A 12,532-nucleotide genomic window follows, 5' to 3' on the forward strand; every position below is an offset into this window, starting at 1 on the left:
CTTTCCCAGGCCCTCTGCTTGTGTGGTCAGTACTGCAGTAAACAGTGTTTCCTAAGTCAGATTTCAAAAAACAAAACCAGAAGAAAAACAAAAAACTTGATGATGGCCGGCGCCGTGGCTCAATAGGCTAATCCTCCGCCTTGTGGCACCAGCACACCGGGTTCTAGTCCCGGTCGGGGCGCCAGATTCTGTCCTGGTTGCCCCTCTTCCAATCCAGCTCTCTGCTGTGGCCCGGGAGTGCAGTGGAGGATGGCCCAAGTGTTTGGGCCCTGCACCCCATGGGAGACCAGGAGAAGCACCTGGCTCCTGCCATCGGATCAGCGCAATGCGCCGGCCGCAGTGCGCTGGCCGCGGCGGCCATTGGAGGGTGAACCAACGGCAAAGGAAGACCTTTCTCTCTCTCTCTCTCTCTCTCTCTCTGTCCACTCTGCATGTCAAAAAAAAAAAAAAGGCATGTGGACCTCTTGATTCTAAATCAGAATTTAGATTTCTGTAGCATCAGGCGTAAATAGTCACACTGTATTCAAGACTTCCTTCCTGTATTAAATAAGCAAGTATGGATCTATATTAGAAATTACTCATGAGGTCTCCCAGGCAGAAGTGAATTCAACAGGAGTTTTAAATTAATCCATTTAATCACCATGAAATTAGGAAGAAAAGATGAAAAAGGCTTCATATAAATGCACATGTAGTCAGACACACACACGCACACATGCACACACACACACACACACTCACACTCATGTGGTGAGAGACCCAGAAAAGAGACAAACATCTGCAGGCAGAAATATCTGATCCAGACCATCAGAGTCCAATCAAAGCCGAGAGTTGAGGTGGGTTTTCAAGTATTTGGGGCAAAAAAACACACATTTCCCTCAGATCCTTGGATAATTTCCTCTGCTTTCCACTGGCTCCGGCCAAGGGAACGCTGCCGCAGAGACAGACTAAAGGCTCCGTCTCGGCAGCCTGCAGGCTGGAGACAGAAAATGGCCCTCGCTGTCCACACTGGCTGAAGACGTGGCGCTGGGCACCACCCTGCGGCCTGGGACACAGCTGCTAAGAGCAGGGCCTGCCCAGAAGTGAGGCCCCCCTCCCCTAACCTTCCACACATGCAGGTCACAGGAGAACCCTGAAGGGCCAGCACCCGCCACGTGGTGCATACCACAGCTGGACTCCTGAGCTGAGATGCCTGTCTGGTTATAACACACACGGAATTTGCAAAAGAGAAAAAAAAAATAACTCTAGTAGAAATAACAGCTCTCACATCTCATGAAGTTCATAGAATGTCACTGGGGCCAACGCTGTGGCGTAGCAGGTAAAGCCATCATCTACAGCTCTGGCATCTCATATGGGTGCCGGATGGAGTCCTGGCTGCTCCACTTCTGATCCAGCTCCCTGCGAAAGCACCTAGGAGTGCAGCAGAGGATGGCCCAAGTGCTTGGGCCCCTGTGCCCACGTGGGAAACCCAGAAGAAGCTCCTGGCTCCTGGCTTCGGATTAGCCCAGCTCCAGCCATTGCAGCCACTTCGGGAGTGAACCAGCAAATGGAAGAACTCGCTCTCTCGCTCTGTTTTTCTCTGCGTGTCATTCTGCCTTTCAAATAAAGATAAATCTTAAAAAAAAAAAAATCTGTGATTTTCAGTTGTGTTTCCCTGTGTGGGTTCACTGTCCATGGACATAAACTCCAGGACGTTCTCCGGTGTATCTCCACGTCTGGGATTCCTTCAGGCCTAGCCAAGCCCTGGAAGCGGTCGGCTGGGCCTTGACAGTGCCTTGGTTGATGCTTCATTTCCCGGATGCCAGAGTTGATGATACCGCAGTGTGGGGTTAGGAGCTGCTGGGAGACACCGCCCCCCGCTGCTGTGAGCTTACGCTCCCTTCCGCCTCTGCAGCACAGTGGGGAGGCTTCCTTGGGGGATCCTTCTGTCCTCTTCTTCCCTGGGTAGTCCTGGCTCTGAATGTCTTATTGTTTTAAGTAATTACTTAATTAACTAATTGGAAGGTAGAGAGAGCGAGCTTCCATCTGCTGGTTCACGCCTCACATGGGCGCAGCAGCCAGGGCTGGGCCAGGCCCAGGCTTAGAGCCTGGAACTGCATTTGGGTCTCTGATTTGGGTGACAGGGGATCAAGTACGTGAACCATCATAACCTTACCTTTCAATTTGATTTTCCTTAAGTATTTTGGAGTGCCTTGATATTGAAATACATATCACGTATCACGTCTCATGCATTTATTATCTAAGAATATTACATTTACTAAAGTCATTATCAGATGCAGCTTTAAAAGACAAGTACAGGCCGGCGCCGTGGCTCACTAGGCTAATCCTCCACCTTGTGGCGCCGGCACACCGGGTTCTAGTCCCGGTCGGGGCACCAGATTCTGTCCCGATTGCCCCTCTTCCAGGCCAGCTCTCTGCTGTGGCCAGGGAGTGCAGTGGATGGCCCAAGTACTTGGGCCCTGCACCCCATGGGAAACCAGGAGAAGCACCTGGCTTCTGCCATCCGATCAGCGTGGTGCGCCGGCCACGGCAGCCATTGGAGGGTGAACCAACGGCAAAAGGAAGACTTTTCTCTCTGTCCTCTCTGTCTCTCTCTCTGTCCACTCTGCCTGTAAAGAAAAAAAAAAGTACAATCACTAGTCCCCAGTTATAAAGTGGGAGGTTGAGTCCAAGAAGGCCACGTTTATTTGCCACAGTTCACTGAGCTACTGAGGGGAGGGGTGTTGTTGGAATCCGGGCAACGTAAGCTCAGATGGAACAGCGTTGCATGGCTGAAAACACTGTAGCTGAACCAGTTAAGCGGCCCCTTTCAACAGGGGCGTCCCGTATCAGCACCAGCTCAACTCCTGGCTGCTCTGCCTCTGATCCAGCTCCCTGCTGTCGCACCTGGGGAGGCAGTGTGGGAGAACAGGATGCAGCTCCTGGCTCCTGGTGTCGGCCTGCACCCGCCCTGGCTGCTGCAGGCATTTGACGAGCGAACTAGCAGATGGAAGGTCTCCCTTCCCCTCTCACTGTCTCTCTTTGTGTAAGTGAATTTTTTTTAAACTGTAAAAAATATTTTCTAAATATTAATTCAGATACATGAAATGAAATAATCATTGTGGAAATATTAAAATGCAGGCCTTTTTTCCTTTTGGATTAAAAAAAAGTTTATCTTGTAGAAAGTCACTATTACACAGTGGACAGCTTTGTTTTTGCCCCAGCATCTATTCAGAGCTGGCCTGGTAGTACAGGGAAGACAAGAGTGTTATGAGGTGGGTTTTTTTTTCAACTTGCTGGCTTTATACAGTTACAATTCCAATAGCAAAAGCAATAAATAGATTTATAGTATGCTTTAAAACGTGATTTTGTAATGTGCCGTCTTTCCTAAAAGTAGATCATTGAAATTCTAACGTGTGTTCTCCAGCTTCTTGTAGTTGATACAGTTAAATTGTTTCAGTGCGTTAGCTTCTTATGTGTACATCCACTGGGCTTTCCTGTGGTCTCACCGTGTCATTCTGCCAGTGTCTGAGAGGGTCGTGCTGGAACTGATAGTCCCATTGCACAGACAGAGGGAATGTTAAAAGAAAAACAAAATCTTCAACTCTCCCGTTATCAAGCCAGAGTGTGGGCAGCCAGTTCATCCGCGTGAACTGGCTTTTCCCTGCTTAGAGTCCAACTTCCGCGAAGACGAACATCAGACGTATCATTCATACTGTGCATCTTCGTCGCTGCTGCTACCGTGGTTTGAGTTTTCAAGTTCATGGGACTGCCCCCCAAGAAATGTTTTGAGTCTGATAATTCCAAGGTAGTGAGTGAGGAGGGTTAAATGTTCCATGATTCAAAGTCAGAATTCCATTCCTGTTTTCTCTCTCCTTTTCACTTCCCGTTAGACACCTTAGCTTTGTGACTGAGATAGTAACCAGTAAATGTGTATGATCTAAGATCCCATCCAAGCTCACCCACGTCATTGTGGAGTCGGCCATCCCCAGTTCCAGGGAGGTGCGGTTCTGTCCTGGGGTACCTGTTGCAGGCTGGCTGCCCACCACTGCTGGCCCCGGCCACCGGCCCACCTCACCTGCGTTCCTGGGCGTGATGAGGTGACAGCTGTTTGTGGCGTCTGAGCAAATACCGGTGAAGGAAGCTGGGAAAAAGCCTTGGCCTTGCAAGCCCAGGTCGGGTCAGGGAGCCACAGAGAGCACAGCTGGCCCCAGTGCCCAGCCCTTCTCCGCCACAGCCCTCTTCCCTCACGGCGTTTGCCTCCCCGTGCTCTCGTAAGTGATCGCGGATGCTCGTGTAAATCCCAGACCTTTTTCTTGAAAGTAAGACGCTCTCTCAAGGTCTCGTGCCCACCGCTGGCCGAGCGTGGACGTGGGAAGGGGCGAGAGCGTCTGTGAGGCTCTCCTGTGGCGCCAGCCGCTTCATCACAAATGCTCTGGGCTGCAGAAGTGTGCCAGCAGGTGCACAGATGACGTGGAATCCAAGAAGAAACGACGCACCGCCGTCTGGGTTCTCTGCTGGGAGCCACGTCCCTCCCGGGCGTGTCCCTGTGCCCGCTGGTCAGTCCGTAGCGCCGAGGAACACAGTCAGGCACGGCAGCTGAGTCTCTCAAGACAGAGCCTGCCTCCCTGCAGCCCCTGAAACAGCGAGAGGCCCAGGCTGGGTTCCTTTCTGCTGTGACTGACTCTGGAAACAGCCGGCCCTGGGGGAGTTTGGGGAGCCTCCTGCGGTCTGCCCCGACCCACCGCCCCCGCCCTGTGTCTGCACCTGAGAGCTCAAGTAACCAACAGGCAAGATCTCACTGCACAGGGTAAAGCTCTGAAACTCCTTTTAAAGTAGCCATTTCCGTTCTCTTGGGAAGGACTTGATTCCCCATGCTTCAAGCTTCTGGTGAGGTCTGTGGCCTTTACCGGTATTTGCCAGGACCAAACTTGCTGCAGGCACCACGCAAAAGTGTTTTCCTGGACGCTGCTTCTGCTCCTTAAGTGGCTGTCACCAGCAGACAGCCATGGCTCTCAGGCGGCCTCCTTCTTTTTATTTTTATTTATTTATTTATTTATTTATTTATTTTATTTTATTTTTGACAGACAGAGTGGACAATGAGAGAGAGAGAGAGAGAAAGAAAGGTCTTCCTTTGCCGTTGGTTCACCCTCCAATGGCCGCCGTGCTGCGGGCCAGCGCAGTGCGCCGATCCGATGGCAGGAGCCAGGTGCTTCTCCTGGTCTCCCATGGGGTGCAGGGCCCAAGCACTTGGGCCATCCTCCACTGCACTCCCGGGCCACAGCAGAGAGCTGGCCTGGAAGAGGGGCCACCGGGACAGAATCTGGCGCCCTGACCGGAACTTGAACCCGGTGTGCCGGCGCTGCTAGGCGGAGGATTAGCCTAGTGAGCCGTGGTGCGGCTGCGGCCTCCTTCTAACGACCAAATGCCCTTAGTGTGTGTGTGTGTGTGGTTAAGAGGTGGATGACCACATGTTAACCGCATTACTCTCTGTAGTGGCATAGCCATGTGAGTGTCCGCATGCAGTTGTCAGTAGTATCATGGAAGGGCTGTGGCCTTGGCTTCAGGGAGATGTGGCTGAGAAATGTGCCCTCCCCATGTTGTCGCCCGTGGCCTTGCGCTCCTCGGTGGCTGCAAGCCTCAGACCCCATATTTACAACCAAAGATACAAGTAATTACAGCTGATGTGTTATCCATGGCAACATGCGTAAATATTGCCCTTAATGTCCTCCTCTGCTATCATTGCATATGTGGACATAAGAAATAAATAAAATACAACTCAAGATGCAGGCCTCCATGACATCCAGCCCCAACCACTGATGAACTTCTCGCAGTGAGTGCTTAAATCTATCCTCAGGAGGTTTTTCTTAGAAGTCTTCGAGGCTATGGCGTTATGTTTACTAGGTTGACTTGTGTTACAGTGGATTGAAGCTTGAAAGTTTGTAGGACTTGTGTGACAGTGTTTGTACATGTATGTGTATGTGTGTGACTGTGTGCCTGTGTGTGTGACTGTGTGTGGGTGTGTATCTGCATGTGTGTGAGACTGTGAGTTTGTGTGAGCGTGTATGTGTGTGACTGTAGTTGATGTGTATATCTGTGTGAGACTGAGTTTGTGAGTGTGTGTGACTGAGTTGATTGGAGTGCGTACCTGAGTGTGTGTGAGTGTGAGTTGGTTTATTTACCTGTGCATGTGAGGCTGTGTATTTATGATTGTGAGTTTGTGTATGTGTGTACGTATATATGTATGTGTGACTGTGACTTGGTGTGAGGGTATACCTGAGTGTGTGTAAGACTATATGAGTGTGTGTATGTGTATGACTGTATGTGTGTATGTGATTGTGAGTTGGTGTGAGTGTGTGTGACACTGAGTTTGTGTGTGTGACTGTGTGTGACTGAGTTGGTATGTGTACCTGTATGTGTGTGACTGTGAGTTCATCAGTGTGTGTGTGTATATGACTGTGAGTTGCTGGAGTGTGTACCTGTCAGTGTGCATGACTGTGTATGAAACTGAGTTTGTGAGTGTGTGATTGTGAGTTGTTGGAGTGTGTCCCTGACAGTGTGTCTGAGACTGAGTTTGTGAATATGTATGCCTGTGAGTTGGAGTGTATCCCTGTCAGTGTGGGTGACTGTGAGTGTGTGTGTGAGATTGAGCTGGTGTGAGTGTGGGATTCCGAGTTGTGAATGTGTACCTGTGTGTGTGTGTGACTGTGAATGTGTAAGACTGAGTTTGTGCGTGTGTGTGCCTATGAGTTGGTGTGGTATGTCCCTGTCAGTGTGGGTGACTGTGAGTGTGTGTGTGAGAGACTGGGCTGGTGTGCGTGTGTGTGCCTATGAGTTGGTGTGGGGAGCAACCGGACTAGACTGAGTTACTGGAATTAAGACTTATTCTATGCATCTGCTCTCCCACAATATGGCGCTGGGAGAGAAGTAAACAGCTTCCGCACAGCTGCCTCCAGTTCAACTAATAAACTGTAGGACTTGCTACTGATTGGAGGAGAGCAGCGTACTCGGCGTGTGGGCAGCCGAGTTGGGATTGGCGGAGGAGGACTATAAAGGAGGACTATAAAGGAGGAGAGAGACGGCATGCACGAGGAACATCTAAGGGGAACATCTAGCTGAAGGAACACCTGTGCAGCCCCCGAGAGAGCCGGCCGGCGGTGTGCCGCTCCCCTGCGGAAGTGGGGAATGCGGCCAGGGGGAACTGCCCTTTCACGGAGGTGGAAGGGATAGTAGCCAACCCGGGAAGAACCAGCAGCAAACCCGGGGAGGGCCGAGCAGACGAAAGAACAGCGCAGGGTCCTGTGTCGTTCCTCCACGAAGACGGGGAGCGACATAATGGTGCCGTGACTCGGATATGAAGCCTAGGCAGGGCTTAGTGTCGTTCCTCCACGAAGATGGGGAGCGACAAGTTGGTGTGGTATGTCCCTGTCAGTGTGGGTGACTGTGAGTGTGTGTGTGAGAGACTGGGCTGGTGTGCGTGTGTGTGCCTGTGAGTTGGAGTGTGTCCCTGTCAGTGTGGGTGACTGTGAGTGTGTGTGTGACTGGGCGGGTGTGAGTGTGGGATTGTGAGTTGAGTGTGCCCTGTGTGTGTGTGTGTGTGTGTGTGTGGATTCTGAGCACGGACTCGGGTGACAACTCCGGTCCTTAGGAAAGGCAGTCGCTGTTTCCCGGGCAGAGATTCAGCTGGACCCGAGCTCGTCCCGGCAGCTTTCTCTCCTGTGCTCCCGTGCCCAGTGCCTGGGGGAGGCAGGCGCCTTGGTCCACTGTCCCAACCACACTCTGCAGGGGCTGTGGCGAGCCGGCCATAACAGGGTGTCCACAGCCCATGCCCAGTGCCTGGGGGAGGCAGGCGCCTCGGTCCACTGTCCCAACCACACTCTGCAGGGGCTGTGGCGAGCCGGCCATAACAGGGTGTCCACAGCCCGTGCCCAGTGCCTGGGGGAGGCAGGCGCCTTGGTCCATTGTCCCAACCACACTCTGCAGGGGCTGTGGCGAGCCGGCCATAACAGGGTGTCCACAGCCCATGCCCAGTGCCTAGAGGACACAGGTGCCTTGGTCCATTGTCCCAACCACGCTCTGCAGGGCTGTGACAAGCCAACCATAACAGGGTGTCCACAGCCCGTGCCCAGTGCCTGGGGGAGGCAGGTGCCTTGGTCCACTGTCCCAACCACGCTCTGCAGGGGCTGTGGCGAGCCGGCCATAACAGGGTGTCCACAGCCCATGCCCAGTGCCTGGAGGACACAGGTGCCTTGGTCCATTGTCCCAACCACACTCTGCAGGGGCTGTGGCGAGCCGGCCATAACAGGGTGTCCGCAGCCCGTGCCCAGTGCCTGGAGGACACAGGTGCCTTGGTCCATTGTCCCAACCACGCTCTGCAGGGCTGTGACAAGCCAACCATAACAGGGTGTCCGCAGCCCGTGCCCAGTGCCTGGGGGAGACAGGCGCCTTGGTCCATTGTCCCAACCACACTCTGCAGGGCTGTGACAAGCCAACCATAACAGGGTGTCCGCAGCCCATGCCCAGTGCCTGGAGGACACAGGTGCCTTGGTCCATTGTCCCAACCACACTCTGCAGGGCTGTGACAAGCCAACCATAACAGGGTGTCCGCAGCCCGTGCCCAGTGCCTCGGGGAGACAGGCGTCTTGGTCCACTGTCCCAACCACGCTCTGCAGGGGCTGTGGCGAGCCGGCCATAACAGGGTGTCCACAGCCCATGCCCAGTGCCTAGAGGACACAGGTGCCTTGGTCCATTGTCCCAACCACGCTCTGCAGGGCTGTGACAAGCCAACCATAACAGGGTGTCCGCAGCCCGTGCCCAGTGCCTGGAGGACACAGGTGCCTTGGTCCATTGTCCCAACCACGCTCTGCAGGGGCTGTGGCGAGCCGGCCATAACAGGGTGTCCACAGCCCATGCCCAGTGCCTGGAGGACACAGGTGCCTTGGTCCATTGTCCCAACCACGCTCTGCAGGGCTGTGACAAGCCGACCATAACAGGGTGTCCGCAGCCCGTGCCCAGTGCCTGGGGGAGACAGGCGCCTTGGTCCATTGTCCCAACCACGCTCTGCAGGGCTGTGGAGAGGCGGCCGTAACAGGGCATCTGCAGCCCCTTCAGTGCTGGTCTTTCCTCTTGCAGGTAGAAGCAGAAAAGATGGAGAGAAAAGCATGCTGGACCCCTTTCTCCCCGTCTGCGCGAGCCTGCCTCCAGCCTGGTGACCACTGGCACCCACCATTTGTGAAGGCCTTTTTGACCTGTTTAACGTACCCCCCAGCACTGACTGATTAACTCCATCATAGAGCTGCTGCGGCTCCCTCCCGCACCCTGCCTCTTAGAGAATGTCTCCCCCTTCTTAAAGCTCTAGGGTGCTTTGAGCAGTAAGCTGTTTCCTACAACCATTCAGCCTCACTAACACCTGAGAAATGCCTAGCCAATTAACCCAGCCTCTCCCTGGCCACCTGAAAGTGTTGCGATTTCGTGTACTGTTGTGCTTTGAAATTCTGTGTGTCGGCAGTTGGATCAGCACCTGGCAGGAGTGAATGAGTTGTGATACAGGAGTATCGCCAGCACGTGCACTGTCTGATTTGTCCGAGCAGGTCACGAGCAGCGCCACTGGGATTCGCTGCTGAGTCGTCTCCGTTAGGTTGTGCGGAGAGGGCTGTGGCGCAGTGGACTTCAAGAACCACGTGTGCTGTTTGGCAGGGAAAGATGAGGAGCTGCCGCACACAACGGAAGACGGCCCGTGGCTGCGTAGGATCTGTGGAGTGCCTCCTGGGATGAGGAAGTGAGCGCCGGACAGCGTGTGGAGGAACGCGTCATCTCAGGACAAGATGGAAGGGGAGATGGCTACGCCCTCAGCCCGTGCCCAGATAGGATGTTTTCCTGACTTTCCTGTCCTCAGCCCTGTTGGATGCTTTCGTATGGGGCAGAGAGTGAGCTTTTTATTGCAAGGACTTGGGCAGAGCAGGGGATTAAAACTGATGCACGTAGAATTCTTGGTGAGACTGCTCACGTTTCACTGGCATTGCTTTCCCTCTCCCCCAGGAGTCCAAAAAAAATGCTTACAATTCTTGTTTCTTCACAAGAAGTCATTTTGTTCTTAAGTTTCTGGTCAGGTCAGAGATATTGAGCCAGCTTGTCACTGCGTCCCCCCAGCCAAACTCTCTGCCTTCTGTGGTCAGAAGAGCAGTCAGGAAAATGCTGACATGTTGATGGGATTCTTAAGTCATTTTTATAACTTTATTTAAAAAATAATTGATTGGTCACCCTACGTGGCTGGCTCAGTGGGTTCCTTGTTTCCACCTTCTATGCTCTCTAGCTCACTTACTGTCTCAGAAGGAACTCCCTTGGAGATCAGACCAGGGATCCAGACACTTGCCATTTTAGTAAGACTTAACGCAGCCTAAGCGTTTTCATCGGTCTGTAAACCACACTCCAGGGACTTGAGTAGCAGTTGTCACCATGGGCCTCCTCCCGCATAGTCCGTGTCTGAAACAATTCCCCCAAGTCCAGATCAGACTATGGTTTGTGAAAGAAAGAATGAAAACTGGATGCAGGGGCACAGGACCAGTGTGACTGGTTCCAGAAAGGGAGGACGTCCAATTTGGACTTGACGATGTCACTGTCAAGTCCAAGAGTGGTGCAGGCCCCTGACCTGCCTCCGGCCTCACTTGGTTTTCCTTCCATCTGTGCCGGAGGTTACAGGAAGCTAAGCTGCCCCATTACGTGGTAGAGCAGAGTTGATTCCATCCAGCTTTGTCGTAGTGAACCTTTGGCTTCAACAAGATCACCCATCATCAGTGTGTGCTTTATGTCTTGACAGTAGAACGTGGTCTTCACTGATCCCTGATCCAGGGGCAAGCAGGGGCGAGCAGTGACACGGGGACTGTGGTTGTCAGATCTTGAAGAAGAAGAACCACCTGTCCTGATACGACCGATGCTCTTTCTCTCTCAACAGTTTTCATTTTAAGAGGATTTTATTTTTAAAGGGAGGATAATTTGTTATGTAATTTTAAAAAATTTCCTTCATATCTTCAGACTTCTCGTTTGCCATTTTGGTAAAAATAAACAGGACATTTGATGCAGTGATTTGCTTCCAGTTTCTTACCAGGGCCTGTCTCTCCTCCCTTTCCTCCTCCTCACACCATTTTGCAGTCAGCAGGGTTCTTGTTCAGTGCGTTGCTATGTGGAGTGAGTCCCGGAAGGGCCAGTCGCTCTGGGGTGCACCTGCAGCTCCAGTTGTTCGGATGCCAGTGTCCGGGGGCAGAGGGCACAGGAGACCTTCTGCCTGTTGGACAGCACCGCTCACGTAGTGCCCACGGTGCATATGCGGCCACTCCTTGTGCCGTCTGCCCCCGCAGGGCCCTGTGTCTGCTCTTCTGTTCCACTTGAGTTGTCAGAGGAGTCTGATTGTGGATTGAGAATTACAGGCTCAGCTTCTCACGTGGGAACAGTCATTTGGAAAACACCTTTTCCTGCCGTCTCTCCGCAAACGCCTCACCTCTTGTTCGTGCCTTTCTGAAGGGGAAGTAATGAAGCGGTTAAGGGCTGCGTTTCTGCTCACTTTTCTTTTTCACTGCATGTGGACGAGGCCTAAAGAGAAACAGCGCAGTATCTGATATTAGTAAGATTCAAGAAACATTGACAGACACCTTTCTAGTGATCAGGAATGACTGACGTCATGTCGACTGTGGTTTTCTAAATGATGATGTGTTTATCTTTGCTTACCTAGATGGTAGGAATTTAGACAGCTATGACTAATGTAGTACTTTCCGTCATTTTCTCCAAAGTATACCCTCAAGCCCAGGGAATTCATACTCTCCCTGACATAAAGGCTACCTGTGAAAAGCTGTCACTTCCATAGGATGCCCTTAACATTGTCATCAAGCTGTGGAGTTTTGCAGGTCCTTGAAAAGTTGGTCTCTTGACAGATTCGTCAGGTTTAACAGCTAGCTTTGCCATTTACTATCTAAGTGGCCATGATGACTTTATTTCATCTGTCCCTGTGTTTTCTCATATATATGACAAGGCAAATAATAGCGCTTGGTGGTAAGGTTATTGGTAAGATATGAAAGATTCGGCCATGCCTCAGCTGTAACCAGTACTTGCTGGAAGATCATTTTTATTAAAGTGTAAACAAATATGTCTCCCTGTCTACTCACTCATAATTCTGTGTCACGTGGATTTCCTGTTGTGAGTGCACACCCTGTTGAACAACACACACAAATCCAGGAGCGCAGTCCTGGGACGTTGTTGGTGTTCAGGTGATCTCTGGAGGTCTTTTGCTGATGGTTGCGTTGGAGCTGCATAAAGTGAATTTACAGTTCAGAGTTTGCTCATTTCTGGCCTGTTGTGCAAAAACCCCCTGTCTCCTGTCCTGACTCTGCCCTCTGCCGCTGACCTGCTGTTTGATTCTGACAACAGCCTATGTAGACTTCACCTCCCTTTTGCAAAACATACAGGTTTGGCTTAACTGAGCTCCAAAATGTGTGTGTTCTCTAGGAAATGTTGAAATGTGCCTGTTATCTGCCCTTTCTCAAAACACTATTGATAACACAGAAAA

The 12,532-nt window shown here is 52.1% G+C and overlaps 1 protein-coding gene across 6 annotated transcripts in view; it reads left to right on the forward strand.

Annotated features, from left to right (window-relative positions):
- Positions 1 to 12,532, forward strand: part of CNTN1 (contactin 1) — a 379,791-nt gene that overhangs the window by 296,343 nt on the left and 70,916 nt on the right. The window contains exon 18 of one of the 6 annotated variants that reach the window (XM_051850936.2): positions 9,109 to 12,511. The exons of 4 other annotated variants lie outside the window; for them this stretch is intronic. In XM_051850936.2, the coding sequence (XP_051706896.1) occupies positions 9,109 to 9,188 (80 nt within the window). In that variant the 3' untranslated portion in view covers positions 9,189 to 12,511. Of the gene's footprint in view, positions 1 to 9,108; positions 12,512 to 12,532 lie in introns of those variants that run through there. One more of the 6 variants, XM_070049667.1, reaches the window with a different exon arrangement.

Source organism: Oryctolagus cuniculus, chromosome 9 (genome assembly GCF_964237555.1).
Source record: "Oryctolagus cuniculus chromosome 9, mOryCun1.1, whole genome shotgun sequence".
NCBI classification, from domain to species: domain Eukaryota; kingdom Metazoa; phylum Chordata; class Mammalia; order Lagomorpha; family Leporidae; genus Oryctolagus; species Oryctolagus cuniculus.